The 19175-nt window shown below is 45.9% G+C and overlaps 1 protein-coding gene across 1 annotated transcript in view; it reads right to left on the bottom strand.

Moving 5' to 3' along the window:
* Positions 1 to 435: 435 nt before the first annotated feature.
* Positions 436 to 19175, bottom strand: part of LOC111071658 (potassium voltage-gated channel protein eag) — a 41240-nt gene continuing 22500 nt past the window's right edge. The window contains 15 exon segments of the mRNA XM_022363128.2: positions 436 to 1704; positions 3522 to 3809; positions 6492 to 6916; positions 6997 to 7249; positions 9729 to 9928; positions 10886 to 10958; positions 11045 to 11200; positions 11287 to 11633; positions 11695 to 11791; positions 13973 to 14116; positions 14190 to 14302; positions 14919 to 14973; positions 14975 to 15051; positions 16395 to 16445; positions 17069 to 17181. Of these exon segments, the coding sequence (XP_022218820.2) occupies positions 496 to 1704; positions 3522 to 3809; positions 6492 to 6916; positions 6997 to 7249; positions 9729 to 9928; positions 10886 to 10958; positions 11045 to 11200; positions 11287 to 11633; positions 11695 to 11791; positions 13973 to 14116; positions 14190 to 14302; positions 14919 to 14973; positions 14975 to 15051; positions 16395 to 16445; positions 17069 to 17181 (3601 nt within the window). The 3' untranslated portion in view covers positions 436 to 495.

Below are 19175 nucleotides of genomic sequence, written 5' to 3'. Positions count from 1 at the left end.
TCGGCTAATGGGGTAAAGTATCGAATATCAAGTATCGAGCACTTCCATTCAGTGTGTGTGTGTGTGTCTGTGTGTGTCTGTGTCTGTGTATGTGAGAAAAGCGAGATGGAGAGTTGTGGGAAGGTATTCTTACATCGAGGGATAGAGAGAGAGAGAGAGAGGATAGATTTAGAAGCGAGAGAGAGAGAGAGAGAGAGATAGTGATACATGTTGGAGCAGTGAGCTTTTTGGAGGTTAGCCGCTAGCTCTTGAGGTTACAGCATTTCCTTATCTTAATATATATTTGTAGTCTAACTAAGCATATGCATGGGCATGGCTGGGAGCGGAGTGCTCCCTCTCCATCTCCACTCCACCGAGTGGCTTATTTTATTGCTCCATGCTGCTGCTCTCCGCGGAAGCCGAAGCTAAAGCCGAGGTCGAAGCCGAATCCGAAGCTGTAGCCGTTGCCGTAGCCGTAGTCGAAGCCGAAGACTGATGCCGCAACAGAATCTTGGGCTAGAGGAACTCTCTGCCGCTTCTTGGACCGCTGCTGCCTGTGGGCGTTGGCAGCGTGGGTGGCGGCCCCGTGGGCGAGGTGGTGGCACTACCAGCCGCTGGCGTGCCGCTGCCCGGAGGCGTGGCCGCCAATGATGTCGGGGTCGTGGCTGCCGGTGTCGAGGGCAGCTGGGCCGCCGTAAAGTCCTCCTCGAGCAGGCGCAGGTGCAGCAGCTCCGTGGGACAAGCACCGCTGGGAGAGCCTGCCCCTGCTGCTGCCGCTGCCGCTGCAGGTGATGCTGACGCTGCCACGCTCGTCGTACCAGATCCAGCGGCGCCCGTCACAGCTGTGGTCGTTGAGGCCGCGCCGACCAAGGCGAGTGTCTGCTTAGGAGGCGCCGGTGCTTTCCTGCTCTTCGAGCGTCGCTTCTTGAGCATCAGTGGCCCCAGGCCGTTGCCTCCCGCGCTCGACACAACTGGGAGGCCTGGATTTAGTAGACCGCTGCCAGCGCCAGCCCCTGGTCCCGCTGCTGACGTGGGGGATGAGATGGTTATCACAGTGTCCACGGGCGTAGTGACCGTCACTGTGGCCGGGGTCGTGGGCGAGCCCGTCCCAGGCCCTGGCCCTGGTCCTGGCCCTGCCGCGACGCCGCTCGCGCCGCAGCCCGCACAGATCTCGTCGCCGGGCGTCGTCTGGCCGCTGCTGTTGTCCCCCTGCTGCGGCCCGAGCCGCTTCACCAGCTCGCCCAGCAGGTCCTCGATGCGGCCTATCCGCTGTTGCATGCGCTGCAGCTCTAGCCGCACGTCCACCTTCATGTCCAGGACGGTGGCGATGAGATCTCGCTGCGCCAGCGTGGGCGGCGTCTCGCGCAGGCCCGTGTCATACGTGTCCGAGGTGGTGGCCCGCGAGCTGGCCATCTCGATCTGGCGCTCCCGCTCCAGGGCCAGATTGCGCTCTCCCTTCACCAGCGCCGTCACTGCTCCAGTCCCGCCGCCAGCTCCGGATGAGCCCGGGCCTGTGAGCGCCGCAACTCCTGGCGCTGCTGTTGCTGCTGCTGCTGCTGTCCCTGCTGCTGTGGCTACCACGGGAGCAGAGGCCGCCCCTCCATCGATGACCACACGGCTGTCGCGACTGGGCGGGGAGGAGTCTACCTCGCCGCCCTCGTCGATGGTGTCCTGACGGGCGAGCGTCGCCTGGCTCGCCTGCAGCTTGGGCGCCTTTGGGAAAACCTGAAGGTGACGTTTAATGGAACGATGTGGATGCAGGTGGCATTGCCAATGCGGATGCAGATGCGGAGGCGTAGGCGTAGGCGAAGGACAGGTAAAGATTCAGGTAGATAGTGGTTGAGGTTGAGGTTCGGATAGGTATAGTTACAGTTACAGGCAGAGGTCGAGGTTCAGGTTGAGGTCGAGGCGGCAGGTTGAGGCAGAGGTAGAGTTGTGTTCGGTTGGAGGAGAAAAGTGAGAAAAGTGTTTAGGTTGTTTTTCGATTTAAATTTGATTTTTGTTGTTTGTTTTGTTTGGTTTTTTGGTTTTGTTTTGGGTTAGTTGCAAAAGTTGGTTTCGGGTTTTGTTGTTGAAGCATTCATTCGGTTTGTTGTTGGTTGTTGAAAGTTGTTGCAGATGTTCATTGTTGCAGTGTGAAAGGCAGATGGTGCAATTTGGTTTCCAATCGGTTGCAGGTTGTGTTGCATGGTTACAGAGTGGCAAGTAGTTCGATCGATGTGAAGCCCAATTCGGAATCATTTTTGAGTTGTTGTTGAAGGGTTTTTGTTTTTAATTTTTTTTATTGCAGTTGTTGTTGTTGTTGTCGCAAGCAATGTTTTGTGGATTTTTCAATATTTGATTTTTGTTTTAATTAATTTATTTATTTTTTTTTTTTTGTGTTTGCAAGAGAAAAAGTGTCAACGATAAACGGAAGAATAGAAAACATATCAATTGATTGTGGAATCAGTTATCGCAGTAATCATTCTAAAGGCAGGTGTGTGTTTGTGTGTGTGTGAGTGTGTGTGGGTCAGTGGTGGGGTGGTGCGTGGGGCTCATCACTAAGCGCACTACATTAAAATTGAGCGGCGAGCGGGGCTGGCCAGAATGCGGTTTACATACACAGCTGTGATAGCTAACATTAAACTAATTAATATCAATTAAGACGTGTAGCTAGATCAACTTTGGAATTCTCACAGTAAACGTTTAAAATATACATAGCGGTATATATGGTCCATATGGTTATGTTAATTGAAAAATGGCGTTTAGATTAATAAATTTCGGAATATCGTTACCGATTGATCCACACAACAGTTCGATAGCAATCGAAAAGGTCATAGATACGTAAAGATATCGGAATATCTATTTGCAAAGTACGCCAACTAATTTGTATGCAGCACGACTAAGACCAGTTAGTCGATGGTGTGCAAAGTGTGCCGGAAATCATTTAATCAATCACGCACTTATTGGCCCGCCCCTTCGCTCATCGAGTCAATTTTGTGCTAGAGTGTGGGAAAGCCAACTAACATAACAGAAACAAATTAAACTAATTGCTCGAGAACTTACTTTGCTTAATTGTAAATGCTTATCGATTGGATTGAACAATTGTCAATGGTTGATCAGAAATGAGAAAGTAACGAAATGAACGCAAAATGAGCGAGTAACGAGTAGCGAGTCGCGCAATCGGAATCGTTGTTATGAACGGATTTCGGCATTAGTAACGGAATCAAATTGGGGAAGAGCAAACGAATGGCAAAAAAAGATAGACAGAGTTCATTATTAATAATGGAAACCTAAGATAGACAATCGAATACATGTATGTATGTATGTATGTATGTATGTATGTTTGTACCTATCCATGTATAAGTGTATACATGGATGAGTAGTGTTGACGTGTGTGTGTGTATGGATTATCAAATCAAAACGACTCAAAATCAAAACGATATCAATGAAAATATATCAAATTTGAAAGTAATTCGAAACGTTCAACTTCGAACTGTTGTTGTGTGTGTTGTTTATGTTGAGCTTTGAGCAGTTAAGGGTTAGCGATTAACGGTAATTACTTTGTTCCCCTGTCCACCATTGCTACTCGAAGTACTACTCTGCCGCGCCTGGGCGGTGCTCTCACGGAGACTCTCGCGGGCGCTCAAACTTCTCGAGACGGCTACCTTGGCGCTAGTGTCGCTAGCTGAATCGACGCTTGAACTGCCCAGAAGGCGTCCCCACTTGCTGGCACGGGTACTCCGCGCAGATGGTGGACCCGATGAGGGCGAGGGTGATGGCGATGGTGATGGTACGGCGGCGGTCGTTAGGATGCGTGAGTCCTCGGTTAATGTCAGTTTGGCTGGTAGCTTCTTGTATATGTTGTTTTTGGTTGTAGATTGTAGATTGTTGTTATAGATTAAACGAGCATTTTTTGTTTTTGTTTTTGTTTGGGTTTGGTAGGATGATCGGGCGCAAGATATTTCGAAAAAGCGGGTAGACATGAGAAAGATAGATTGATAGATTGATAGATAGATAGATAGAGATAAGAAGAAAAAATTGTGTTGGGTTGTGGGAAAGGGATGGAGTTACAGGAGTTGCGGTTTCATTTGGCAGAGTTTTGTATGTGTGTGTGTGTGTGTGTTGTTAGGGTATTAATGATCGCGGGTGTGTGTGGGGCGGAGGGGAAATAATATAGAATTTTCCGTTAGTAATTTAATTTTGGATCAATTTCAGGTTAAGGTGATTTCAATTCAGCCAAATTCACAATCAATTTGGTACAGCAGAAGAGAACACAGTCGAAAAGTAAGCACAAATCAAATACAACATGTAAAGAACAGAGATAGAGATACATCAGATATAGAGGAAGAGAGAGAGAGAGAGAGAGAGAGTGAACAGCACGGTACAGTTGTGTGGCAAAGCATGTGTGTGGTGTGTGTGTGTGTGGGTGATGGTTGAGTGAGTGGGAGTGTGAGTGAGTGGAAACAGTTATGCGAGAAAACATGGTCAAGAAAGACAGAAACAAAGAAAGACACACAACGAGCATAAGTCACTTTTAATACAGATCACATTATTGGTAAATAGTATTGGTTAAGCAATTCAACGAGAATAACGTCAAATATCGACTATCGACTAGAACTAGAACTAACACACCAGCCACAGCGGTGGCATCCACTCGGTCCACGTCTGGTGGTTGTGGCTGTGTCTGCCGATCGCCCGGGGGGCTGTGGCTGGAGCTTTGTGTAATTGTGGTTAGCTAACGACAATGCTTCGAAAGAAATGTTAGTTTGATTACTTGGTTAACTGGAAATGCGGTACAGAACGAACACAAACATAGCCGGTAACAGAATATAAACGAAACAAGAATACAAAATATCACAGCTTTGGGATGTGCACTCCCCACGTGACCTCTAAAAACACAAGAAAACTAAGCCAAAATAAAGGTAAAAGGTAAAACCAAACACAAAGAGATTAAGATACATATGCAAAGTGTCTCTTCGGAGACCGAAGTTGCAGATTAATTAAAGAGGGAGGCCCTATCTAATGGGTATAGGAAAAGGCGCTGCTGCTGCGCTGCCGCTCACTTACACGTGTATTAGTGTAACAGTGCACCATGGGAAATTTGACTACTTTTCCTGGCCAAAACCAATTTTTCAAAATTAGTTAAAATAATATATTTGTAGCCCGAATAACATTGATCTTTAATGTAACGCAAACAAAAAAAACTAACAGTGTGCGCCACTGTAAAATTAACAGCTCTTACACTGATAGAAAACTGGCATAGTAAAAATAACTACAATCATATTTGAATTTAAAATGCCATTTTTAAATACAAACATAGTAAAATTTATATAGAATTCACTTTGATTCAAATATAAATGTATTAAAAATGCTTTTTTAATACGGTCATATTTAATCTAAATACAAAACACTTCAAAATAACTATAATATATTAAATTTGTAGTTTAATATGTTTCATATTTAAATTGAATATTATTATGATTTGATTTCAAAATTTTTCTTTTAAAATCCAAAGGAAAAACTTTGTATTTAAATATTCCATATTAAATTAAATCAAATATTTTTTGTATTTATTTTAACTATGTTTATATTATTTTTTATGTGCCTCGAATTCCCAACTAGATCCAGCTGTGCTGCATTGAATGAACAGTAAAATTATCTTAGCGCAGGGGCATAATCACAACCAATGCAGTCCTACTCATGTTGCGATTATTTCTAGTTGAAAACTTTAACCAATTCACACCATGAGGACTTGAAATGTAATTTGCGTACGCAAAATAATAACCAATTAGTTAAAAATGAATATAAATATAAATATGAAACATATTATTTAAATATTAAACATATTAAATTTAAATATGAAGCATATTAACATTAAATATGAAACATATTAAATTTGAATATGAAACATATTAAATTTAAATATTTCTATATTAATATCAAAATTTAAGTGAAAAATATTCAATATTAATACAACCACTCTTGGATGAAAATCAATGGCATAAATATTGAAATCCAAGTGAAAATATTAAAATTTCAGGGCTTTTTTTTATCGGTGTACAGTTAGCTGTTTGCTATCGATAGGCGAAAAGTTCTTTTTTCAACTTGTAAAAAGTGCTAACAAGTTGTAAATTCATCCAATTAAGTTAATTTTTGACCACTGCAGTGGTTGGTACCACTTCTTCACATAAACACAAACAGCCCCATGCTGTACAAATATGGCCAATTGATTAATATAGATACGTAAGCCCTTTACAAACCAAGAGGCAAGTCGGCGTATTACATAATTACACTATCGGACATGGGGACAGCAACTATACATATATGAGGACCCAATGCAAGGGGATAAAAAGAAAGGAAATAAAAGTAAAACATAAAGAGAGCACTACACAATAACGATAGCGATAACAATAACGATAACGATAACAATAACAATAACGAAAAGCACACATCGAAAGCACAATGCACAGCGAGAGAGAGCGAGACAGAGAGAAAGAGAAAGAGAGAGCAGAGAAAGCTCTTGTACTAACCTTAACCCGTTCGACCTCGCCGTCGCCTTTCTCGACATCGCTCTGACCAGAGCCCGTGCCGCCACCGACAATATCCTTGCTGCCGGCTTGGACCTGTGGTGTGCGCCGGAACTTGGAGAAGATCTTGCGGACGAGATGGTCCTGATTCTGTGGCAATTGCGGCTCGTTCTTACGCCGTTCGGCCAATTCTTTTTCGCGCTTCACATCAGCCACCTTGCGAAAAATCAGTCGATGTCTGAGATTGTAGGTGAGCACCAGATTGCGTGCAAAGCTATTCGCAAATGCCGAATAGAAATCGAGGACTTCGAGCAATTTATCACGTTTGATGGCATGCAAATCACAATAGGTCAGAGCGCGCACATTGGCCGCGCTCTGGCCAACGGCCGAGTCCTTCCAGAATTGATCGCCGAAGACGTCGCCTTTGCCTGCAACGGAATCGAAACGAAAGTGCAGGTGGAATCGGGGAAAAAAAAACGATTGGAATTGAATTTGAGATCGATCTTACCCAGTATTGCCACAACCTCATCGTCCTGTATCACCTCCAGGCTTCCCGTCACAATGAAGCAGAGACTGTCGATGCTCTCGCCGGTATGGTAGAGCAGGTCTCCTGGCGCCGAATGGGACATCATGAAGTGCATCGCTAAAGCCCGGAGACAACCATCCGAGGCCAGACGAAATGCCGGATGCTCGTTAAATACTTTGCGATTTAGATGAACACATATGTCAGCCTTCATATCTTTCGGACAATAGTTTAGTACCTGCGAATTGTGAATGAGTTGCGAGTGGCATTCTCTCATTGGGTTCGAATTGGATTGGATTGGCTTGGCTTGGCTTGGGTGTGGCTATGGGTATGGGTTTGGTTATGGGTTTGGGTTGTGTTAGCCAACCATCTCTAAGGGGCTCTGACTTGGCTTTGGCTTGGCTTGAAACCCTATGTTGGTGGTAATTGTTGAAGAAATTTGAACAGGACATACACATGTGCTTTGTGTGCGGACCAGAATCGGCCGCGGTTGCCACCTGAATTAATTAACCAAAAAAAACCAACGAATTAAATATTTAATGTAATTTATTTTGAGCCTTTGCATGTAGAATCAAATTAGATAGTCGCTATCGAATAAATGGGGCACCTCCATCGAGTTTTGTTCTTATTCAAATTTCTATTAAGCTTTTAATAAATAATGAACATCTCTTTATGGCTACATTTTAGCGGCAAGGTGGCAACCGGGCTCGCTCTCATCGACGGGATGGGTCCTTGGGGAGTTGATTGACTCTAGTGGCTATTGAGACACGCACACACACGAACACGAACACGTACACGTACACAAATACACATACAATATTAAACAGGTGTGTGCGTGTGTCTGTCTGACTTTCTGTGTGTGTGTGTGTGTGTGTGCTGTGAGCTGTCTCTGGCACTGGCGGTGTGGTTGTGTGTGTTTGAGTGCTTTTGGGCTGCTTCGTGGAGATTCCCCCCACAGAAGCAGCCGTGCCCGTTGGGCCAGAGGAGGGGCTTTGGGGGGGGCCTAGTTAGGGTTACTTAATTGCGGCACAAACTACAGTCAACGAAATAGGTATAAAGGTCAGTTTATTTGGCTTGAGCAACGTTGCATTCGATTGGTTGGGTAAACTCTCGTTATCAGTTGAACCAAACACCTTTGACATCACTTTGATGGGCGCACGCACCCCCATCCAGGTTGTGGTTGGTGGAGGGGATTACTGGGAATAAGGAGGGGGGGAAGGTGGGGCCGAAGGAGGGGGCACTGCGCTGTTTGGTTCAAGTTCATCTAAAGGCATGAGTTTGACGGACGCTTTTCGTTTTGGCCCGGATTTCGCTCGCGGGCAAACACAAACACGTGGGTGGAGAACACAGATTTCGATCGATTAGCTAAAGTTTTTGTCAAAAATGGTTGTTAGTTTAAAAGAGAGAGAGAGAGAGAGAGCTTAAATGATGCTCCCAGATACATATGTATACAAGTATATGAACCCACACACAGCTTACCTCGGACCTGCATCTGTGGGTGGGTGGTTGTGGTTGTTGTCTCAAACAATTTATAAATACGAGTGTTTTTTTGAAATGCAAACTGGGTGTTTTCTCTTGTCGGGAGGAGCCCATTTCCCGGAAAAGCGTTTCTGATCTTAGGCCTAATAATGCGAGAAGCGGCTTTAAAATAAAATGGAAAGCAAAGCGGAAAAGCAGCGCCAAAGTGGATTTGTCGAGACTACTAGACAGAGAGGTAAGGCGAGAGAGAGAGAGAGAGAGAGACAGATAATGTATGTGCAGTGTGTTTCTATGTGTGTTTGGTGTATCTGTACATTGAAGACTATGAAGACTAGCGAGTGGAAGATGTAAGTAGCGAGTAACGAGTAAGCTAAAATAGATAAGCAAGGGAAAATGAGTAGAGAGGAAACACTGAAAATGCGACAATTGTGGCACTATGCTGGTGATCAAAACTAGAGACAAATTTATGTGAGAAATAAATTTACTGCGAGTGGCGAGTAACGAAAGCTAAGCTGCCGAATCGTAGTCAAAATGAAAGATAGAGAATTGTATTTAATTGTATTTAACCAAGGCACAAGTCACGTGTGTCAAGTGACGAGTAAACAAAAATTTACTTAAGCAAGTGCGCGAAAGGTGTGAAGAATAGTGAGAATGGCTGAAAGGCAAATTACTGAGGAATATCAGTATATGGATGATAGCGACGATTCGTTAGCACTAAGTAACAAATAACTAAGTAGCGACTGGCACATGGAGAAAAACATACATACATACATATGTAAGGGAATTGATGAATAATGTAAACATTAATGCAAACGTGTGAGTGTGTATGCCGAGTGTGCTTTAGATAGAGTGATAGATTGAAGTGCTATAGGCTATAGGCTATAGAATTTAGCTAACTAAAGTATTTACAGGGGTAGCCCTTGGCCCAATACTTATTAATATCGAGATCCCATAAGTTTGGGAACTTTCAAAATTCAAAATATTCAAATATCCCTGCTGAGATAATGCTTGAACGCACTTAAAAGTCTTCTCAGTCCTTTCTCTGAATATAATTTGATGCATTTGGAATGAAGCTTGGAGCTGAAAGCTGGCTGGCGATAAAAAAGGCTTAAGCAACCCCCGAGACTAGGATCTATTTGATCTAAGGGAGTCATTGCACTGGGGGATCTCCCAAATAGATAGCCAGCTGGCATGATCCCCGGCTACTGCTGGATGCGAACGCACTACGAATTACTCACCTTCTCGGTGTCCAGACCCTTGGTCATGGCCCACGTGGAGACGACATAGTCCATCACGCGCTCACTGAGGGCCTTGGGCACCTCGTGCAACTTCATGAACTCCCTCACATTGTTGAGCATGTCGTGGTACTTGGCCGTCGCCGAGGTCATCTGCTGTATGATGGTGGTCACATGACCAAAGATTGTGGCATAAAGCAGAGCTATAAGCGCAAACAAACGTATACATAAAGAGAGATAGAGAGAGAGAGAGAGTAGAGTGTGATGATTAAGATTAAGCTGGCAGTGTACACAGAGTATGATTTGATAGTTTCTTTCTTGTTCTAGATTAACATTGGACACACAGCTAGAAGACACTGGATGTGTCGGTGTAAGGTGTCAGGCCTCTGGTGTTTGTGTGAGATGAGAAAGACACATACATATATGCAGTATAGTTTAGTTATCAGTGTGCGCTGAAACTCGCTGATTCAACTACTCGCTGCGAAAAAATAAAGACGCACAGGTGCGCGACTAGAACGTTAATAAATGCCACAGATTGGACTAGCAAACACATGGAATGGACTATGACAGAGACAGAGAAAGCAGCCAGAGTATGGTAGCGAATGAGAGGGAAATCTTCAAGGGACTGCATAGGCACAGCATTCTCTGGGGTCGTTGCCTCCTTTTGGTTGATCGAGTGCTGTGCCTGTGCAGTGACACAGGGAGAGAGACGAGGTAATGAATAAAGGGATAATGCGAATGCAAAGATTACAGTAACGAGTAAAACATAACGGATAACGAATAATGTGTAGCGAATAACGAGTAACGAGTATAGAGTAAACACATAAAGAAGAATTGTGCAACTGGATGACGATAGAACAGATGAAGGACACCTCAGAATGCTGAAATGCTGAAAGAGCGCTACATGGCGGACATGGCTACAGAATTCAATCAAAAACGGTGTGGCTAAATGAGGCTATACCAACTGGAGCAGTTTATTAGTTCTAGCGGCGCAAATTGATTGCTTAGCTTTTAAATGATTGCGAGAATCGGAATCAGAATCAGAATCGAGATCGAGATCGGTATTGGTATCGGTATCGAGTTCTATTTAAAAGCGTGACGCGTGTGCGGGGTATTCAGAAACTTGGACGCGGCAACGGAACGTGTTAAGGACACAGCACCTGCAATGATCATCATGCAGATGGTGAACACCTTCTCGTTGTCTGTCTCCGCGGCGACATTGCCGAAGCCAACCTGTGGATGGGTAGAGAAATACGGAGAGAGTTGAGGAATCCATTTGCGGTAAGCATGAATGTGGTTCAGGGCTGCGCCCCGCTCACCGAGGTCATGCAGGTCATGGTGAAGTACAGGGCCGTCACATACATGCTCTTCCTTGACGGCCCGTTCACCAGCTCTGGCCCAGTGTCATTGCTCCAGATGTAGGAGTACGGGGATTGCGTGACATTCGCCAGCTTCCACAGCCAGCTGTATTGGATCTGTGTGTGGATGGGGATGGGCATATTCAAAAAGAGAAATAGATTATCCTTCGGAGATGAGGCATCCATGGGGCATGGGGCCTTACCCCATTGTCCGCATCGCTGCGCCCAATCGAGTACCAGATGCAGGCCAGCCAGTGGGCCACCAGCATGTAGAAGCAGAGCAGCAGGATCAGCATGGCAGCTCCGTACTCCAGGTAGCGGTCGAGCTTTCGCACAACCCGGCCCAGGCGCAGCAGGCGCACCACCTTGAGGGCACTGAACAGGGACCCGATGCCGTCCTCGTCTCGGTCGAACGCATTGAAGACATCGTATGGCAGGCAGCTGAGCAGATCGATGATGAACCACGACTTGAGGTAGTTCATCCGTATCACCTTCGGATCGCTGACCACCTCGCCGCCCGGGCCCACGAATGTGGTGTGGAAGTTTAACACTAGAATGGAGCACAGAGAGGATCAGTGATGGCTGCGGGAATATAGAGAACCGCCACTTACCAATATCTATAAAGAATATAACATCGACTATCGAGTCCACCACGAGAAGGGAAACATCCTCTGAGGTTTTATTTTTAAACGCTACATTGTATGGCACCTGCAAGAAATCAACAGAGTCAGTAAATCGATTCTTAAGACTTTCTCAGCTGACAGCGGACTGGGCGGAGGATAAGGAGGAGCACTAGGAGGGCTAAGATAAATGAAACACGGATCGGCGCATACAATCTTCTCATCCATTGAGTAATGCCTGAAGATGTACGAATGTGTGGATGGAAAATGTACATAGGCTGGGGGCGTGGGGAAACTGTCTCCTGGATGTCTTTGTTCACTGAAGATTTGTCGCTGTAGTTCCTGGCACTGAATCTCCGTTGCAGGAGCAACAGTTGGCCCATTGTTGATTTCTCAACTGTTGCCCCAAGTGGCAGTTACAAGCCTCTTATCATGGCGGGGCTTGGGTTGGGGGCTGCCTGGATTACACACGTCTGTCTGCCCTGCCTGACTGCCTGCCTGACTGCCTGCCTGCCTGTGTTTCTGCCACTGCTACAGAGCTGAGCATATTAATTTAAGCACATAAAACATAACAACCTCCCCCCGTCCCCAGCCCCCCCCTAAAGCTCAGGCTCGAATACGGCTGGGCGTAGAATATGGTAGAATGGTGTTCAGAGGAGGGCTGCAGAGCAGTGTCTGAGCAGCCACTTGGTCATGTAAATGTGTGCACTTGTCTGCCACTGCTTCTGCCTCTGCCCCCTACCCCTACCCCTGCCTCTGTCTTCTGCTTGCCCCTTTTGCACCCAGTTTGAACGTTAATGTCTGGCCAAGAGCATTATCTGATTCCTTGACTTGCACTCGAGCCCCATACGATCCCAGGCAAGTGCATTTGTGCCAGATGGAGCTTTGCGAGGTGTTTGCTTTAAGCTGCTGCTGCTGCTGCACAACAGCCATTCACACGTAGCAGAATTTGTTACAGCAAATTTGCAGTTTCGTGTAAGCAAAGGGCCAATTGAATCGGTGCTAACATCGGTAAAAACAGAGCCCAGATCTGAGATGTTATTTAATGCAAATAGGAGCATATTTTATGACAGCAAATACCATGCGAATCCTCTGTGAATATTTAAGACAAGGGCAACGGAACACACAGAGCTCCAGCTCTGACCAGCTCGAGATTGAGCATCCCAATTTATATGAAAAAATATCCACAGGCGTTGCTTTTAGACAGTCATCAATAGAATCAGGTGGGGATTTTCCATCCATTCCCTCCCTAATTTGTCTCTGCTGAAAGAGACATTTCCTCCAATATGTTTTACTCCTCTTACTAGTGACAATTTCCCTGCATTGTTTCTGTACTCTTCTGCCATCATGCTTATTGTAATCGTACCCAGCACCACCGCTACCAGGAGCTACTGGCAAAGCTTCAGATATGTCAGTTTATCTTTAAGTTTTGACAGTAACTAAGCCAGAGACCACAAGCAACCAGGAGAGAAGAAGACTTGCAAGAAATACGAGTACTCGCACCGCAGAATATCATTAAGCAATAAGAGAACGAAAACTGAAACAAGAAAAAGCCATAGAACGGCAAAGTGCAACTTTGGTTTGGCAGACAACAGAGAATTAGTGGGGGTGGGTGCTGGGACCTCAACCAGAGAGAGGGCCACATGTGTGAGGATGCGGATGAGGACTTGCGGGCTGCGGGTGCGGATCTTGCTGAGGCAACTTGGGCAGAGCGCAATTTAAGCGAAAATGTTAACATCTTCTTGACGGAAATAGACACAATTTGAGCAGACAAGCGACGAGGGGCTATGAAAAGGCGTCGGAGGCTGCTTTGTGCACATACACATGCATACATATGTGCCACGCATTGAGTGATGGGCACTCTAATGCCCTCTAATGCCAGGGGAACATGGGCTCCCAACATAGGCAACGCCCTGCTTTTTCCTCTTGCCTGAAAGTCGACTATCCCATGTCAAAAAGTATGTTCAAGTCGTTGTTTAACATGCATAATGTTGGCGTTGTGGATAGGTAGGAGAGCAGGGGGAGTAGAGATTTTAGGCGCTGATAAAAAAGGAAAAATAAATAGCGTAAAAGAAAGGAAAATTAGGAGATTAGATGGAAGGAGAGAAGCAAGCTAAGGGAGAAGAGCGAGCGAGGAATAGATTTGAAAGATGATCAAATGAAGAGGAGTAAATGGCAAAGGAGGCAAGAGGATAGGATGAAGGGTTTCCAAACGATGTAGGGCTGATGGGAGATGGAAGCAGAGATCCAAAGATGGAGAATCACTCACCATGATGGCGGTATAAAATGTTAAACACAATATCACCCAGTCCCAAATTGCTTTAAATGCACAATAATGCAAGAGTATGTGTGGCGGCGTTTTCGGCGCTTCCTGTCGGTACTGTGGCATAATATCCGCGCTCAGTGACATCATCTGCAGTGAAAAAGATACCATATAGCCAAGGATACATATGTATATAGGTATAGTGGACTGGTGATGGACTCACATGCGCCAGATTGGACTGCTTCGTGGGGTCCTTCAGCGTGGGCAGATGGGCGCTGAACTGGCGGCTCCGCGTCACCGAGCGGGCCAACTTGGCGAACTTGGAGAGACCTAAAACTGGCAAAAATAGATTAACCGCTACAATGGATGACAACACCGACACAGACACCAAGAAACGTAACATAACCGAGATCGCAACGGAGCGAGACGAACCAAAAAATAACGGCAGAGATAGAGTTAGAGAGATATACGATACGGTACGATACGGTACGGTACGGTACGATGCGATACGGATACGTATACGGATACATATATTGTTTGCAGATCGAATTGGGTTTATTGTTGAGTTTTCGTTGAGTTTTTTTGTTGTTGTTGAATTGTTGTTGAATTGTTCAATTTGTGTAAGCATAATATATATACATGTGTGTGTGTGTGTGTGTGTTTGTGTGTATGTATATTGTGTGGTGTATTTGGGTGTGTTGTGTTGTGTGTGTGTGTGTGGGGTGCAAGTGTGTGTGCGTGTGTAGACATGGAAAGAAAGAGCAGAACAGTAGAGTGATAAGAGAGTGCGGAATGGATACCCTTACCTCAGAGCGAGAGATTGGATTGGGTTGGGGAACAGATCGGATAGTAAGATCGGATGCTACATACATACATATGCACAAACTATGTACATACCATACATATGTACGTATGTATATATATACATATATCAGAAGCGATAACCACTTACCTCCCTTGGTATCCTCGCTGTCGATGGGCTGCTTGAGGGCCGTTATATCCCGGAAACGTCAACAGGAATAGCACAACCAGATCCCGTTCGTTCCGTATGGGCGCAACCTGCAACAGCAGCCATAGCGGGGTCTCTGCGGCAACAGAACAAAAAGGGCAGAATTAATAAAAATTGTCCATAAGCCCGAAGGGGGATAATGATGATGGGGCATGATAATGTCGTCATTACTGCTCGTCCTGTGTGGCCACAGTCGATTGCGCTTTCCGAACGATAGATAGATAATCCCATTCGAATTCAGGTCACAACAGGTCACAACAGGCCCCCACAGACCCCACAGACCCCAACCCACAGATCAGGGACGGACAAACATTTCATTGGATTGCAATTATTGATATGAAACGTTCGATAATGTATGCTGGATGCCGAATGCCAAATGCCAAATGCCGATTGCAGACAAATGGCCGGGCAGAGTGTGGCATGAAAATTGCATGCATGTACAGTGCGTTGCATTGTCGTAGGCCCGTGGATAGCATCTGATGGCTGATCGATTGCCTCATTCGCTAATTACAATGCGGATTCAATGGGCTCCAATATTCGAAGAGATCTGGGCCCCCAATCGGAGTCAAAGCAGACTGTACGTTAAATAGATTGAGTTTTGATAGTTTTGTGCGGCACTGTCTGTGGGGGCGTGACTGGCATCAGAAATAATTGCAGCTCTCTCCGCTGGTGTGCGTAAGTGAGAGTGTGGGCGGGAATTGATAATTATTATCTAATTGCAAGCGCAATTTGCTGTTTCCGCTTCCGTTTTCGTTTCCGGTCAATGTTTATGTTCCCCCTTCCCCATACCCCATACCCCTGCCTTGTTCTTATTAAACGCTGATTGAGCCGAACAGATTTAATTCATCGCCACTGGCATATAAAAATCTGTCAGCTGTCCAAACTCATCCAAATCGTGCGATTGCCAGTGCCAGTGCCTATGCCCCATCCTCAATCCCCGCATCGAGCGCATTCGACCCTCCAGAGACACCTGTCAGCGATATTCAATCTGTTGGATTTCCCGCAGCTTCGCTCTTTTGTTTGTGCGGCTGAGTTTTCCTATTGTCGCGCCCCCGCTTGGGCCCGAATCCAATAAGACTGGCGGGGGGGCAGAAGGAACAAAGCAAATATTTTGCTTAGATCTGCTGCTGGTTGGCAATGGTTTGCCATTGCTGCCAGATTGAAAACTCATTTTAGTTCCGCATTGAGTTCAATTTCAATTGAGATCCTGATTTGGCATTGCTCGGTCCATCTGTGGCTGTTGTTGCTCCATCTGTTGATGCTCCAGTGGCTGCACTTGATTTATGCATAACTAATGCTCCCCACCCACTGACCCCATCTCATCCCCGAACCCATACCCATGCCCATATGCAACAGGAAGTACGAATATTGGTGCGGGCGGACTGCCAACACTGCCAACGTGATGGTGTACATATATACCTTGTGTTTGCGCCTTGCCAAACTGGGAGAGGGCGCAGCCACACTGCACATCTGAAAATTGATACTCGAAGGCGTTATTTCATAGGTTTGCCAATTCCAATTCCAGGCCCCTCTCGCTGCCAATATGAGAGGTGGGCTGGGCGGCTGCTGGCTGCTGGCTGCTACTTGTTCATTTGGCTCTTTCCTAATAACTAGCCTACGCTTGATTCCACTTGATTTGGCTGGGGGATATACATATAGGATTACAGGCGGGGGTAGGTAGTCGCTGGATGGTGGCACTGTGGGCTCGTCTCAGGTTGATTGATGCGCCTCACTCAGACCCAATTTGTTGGCATTAGAGCGGCTGGGGAAAGGGGTGTGTGGAAGGTGGGGTGGTGGGGTCAGGTGGTCTGGAAACGAATGAATTATGAAAGGTTGCGACCCGGAGTCAGGGGCCGGAGATGAAGTCTACGAACTGCAGCCATTTATAACGAGCCAAAAAACCAAGTAATGTATGACCCGGGGGGTGGGTAGACTTTGATTTGGGTTCAGCTTGCGACTACCAGGAGATCTGACACAAGCCATTTAGCATACGCACAAATCGAATGGGAGTCCGGACTAGATTTACGGCTGGGGTTGGGTCTGGGGTTGGGTCTGGGTCTGGGGCTAGAGGCTTGGGGTGTTCCGCTACTCACTGTTTTTCTTGTAGAGCAATATTTCGAATTGATCCTGCTGCTGGTTCTCCAGCGTGTACTCCAGCCGTCCCACCGTCTCCTTGTCTGTCAGCTCGCCGTACATGAAGCCGCATCTGGATGGGGGTGTGGAGGGGGAGTGGTGCAAAGAGAGTTGGAAAGAGCAAACGAGGTATTATTCTTGGTTAGCTTTAAGCCCGATGCATGCCGCACACCAAAACACACACACACACACAGATTCAACAGATACATGCACATGCAGAAAGAAATTGCAAAAGCTAAAACAGAACACAGAAAACAGAACACAGAAAACATTCAGAGGAACGCAAAGTGAATCGGAAAGTGCCGAACCAAACCAGAATGGATGGATGGGGCTAGATGGGGGTGCACACAGTCCAGGGCCAGTAATGTTAAGGGGAAATAACTGCTTTCGAATGCCAAATTATTTCCCCAATTGAGGCGGCCATCGAAGTGGCACTAAGTAGTCCGAATGCGAGTGTCCAGCTGAACACTTTCTCAGGATGCCCTAAGGTTATAAGTAAACGTTTGTCGAGTCTAGATTCGGAAAGTTTTCCGGTGTGTATTTTACAGTGAAGTGTCACGGGGCGGACAGCAACCTCTTTAATATTCATAAATGCAGCAATTAAAGAACAGAAACTACAGAAAGTTGTTTGCCTTTAAGAAAGCTGTCAATCCTGGGAATACTTACTCCCACCACCAAGGTATGGCCACCCCAGAGAGGGAGAGAGAGAGAGAGCTGTTGCCCAGTGGAGCTCGCACTGTGTGGCCAATCAATGCAGTATGAAATCTAGGCAAAGGCCGAACCGAACACAGTGTGGCTGTCCTGGCCGCTGGTGTTCGTTTTGGGATAATTTCCCATGAAAAGTAAATATTTAATGCTCATGTTTTTCGGTGGAAGTTGAGGCGAAACTTTTGCTTCTTTTCATGTTGATTGCTTGGGAAAGTTTGCAACATGCTTGGCATTCCGTTATTGAGCTGAACACACACACACACACAAAACAGAGCTCCGATGGCATCACCATCACCATCATCATCATCAGCCAGGGCACTGGATGGATTGCAGTACAAAAAGTGTTGCATACTTCTGGGAATCGCATGCCATGACGTCAGCAGAAGCAACGAAACGAATCGGTAATGAAACAAAAACGGAACAAGAGCGAACGAAGCCCAACGCAGAAACGAGTGGGGAGGGAATACGGGGAAGAACAGTTAATTTCTGTTTTGTTCTTTTTCCCTACAAATGTATTTGTGCCATGACAAAAGTTCAACAAACTATGTTCGAGCGAATCGGCGACGTCACGGGCTCTGGCAGAGCAGCGGGCGCCTCATTTCCGCCGCTCAGCTCGGCAACTATTTTTCCCCCCAGTGCAGTGTGTGTGTGTGTGTGTGCAAGTCTGTATATGTGTGTATGTGGCATAAACCCAGACAAAAAAAAACAAAAATATACAAAACAAAATTGGGTTACAAAAGCGAACATTTCTAGCCCGGTATATGGTACATGGATATGTGAACAGCATACAAATGCAGCGAAAGCTCCACAGCGGCAGATATATCTACCTTCGGATCGAATGGAAGTTGTGCATGCCAAATTGTCCATGTTCCAAGGAGAATCAGGGAATACGGAATAATTCCCCACAAATAATTCATGGCTTAGAAATACATAGACACTTTATTTGGATGGTCTGCTACATGGCTTAAATATATTCAGCATTATTCAGCAGTATTGGTGTTTGTTATTGTTCAGATGTTTCTGATAAACAGGAGAAAGCATTTCCGATCCCACCCAGTGTAGTAGTCTGCTCGATCGAGATGGCATGTTGCGTCTGTCTAGCGATGTCAGTCGCTGGTCAGTCTGGTTCTAAGCAAATTTGTCCCTCTGAAAGATATCTCTACTTTTCAGAATCGTACGCATTAGCTGTATTATACCTCTATATCCTATTTCTATTATACCTCTGAACAGCTAACATTGGGGAACTGATACTGGTTCGGATTGGCTCGAGTTCGGGTCAGTGCCCCAGCCGCGGAAACAATAAGTAGGTATAATTATTTCTGGCGCACTTAAATTTACGTTTGGTGTGAGTGCCATCTG

The sequence above is a fragment of the Drosophila obscura genome, unplaced genomic scaffold, assembly GCF_018151105.1.
Source record: "Drosophila obscura isolate BZ-5 IFL unplaced genomic scaffold, ASM1815110v1 contig_185, whole genome shotgun sequence".
NCBI classification, from domain to species: Eukaryota; Metazoa; Arthropoda; class Insecta; order Diptera; family Drosophilidae; genus Drosophila; species Drosophila obscura.
Note: the sequence above shows the minus strand (reverse complement) of the source record. Positions and strands in the feature narration are given on the sequence as shown.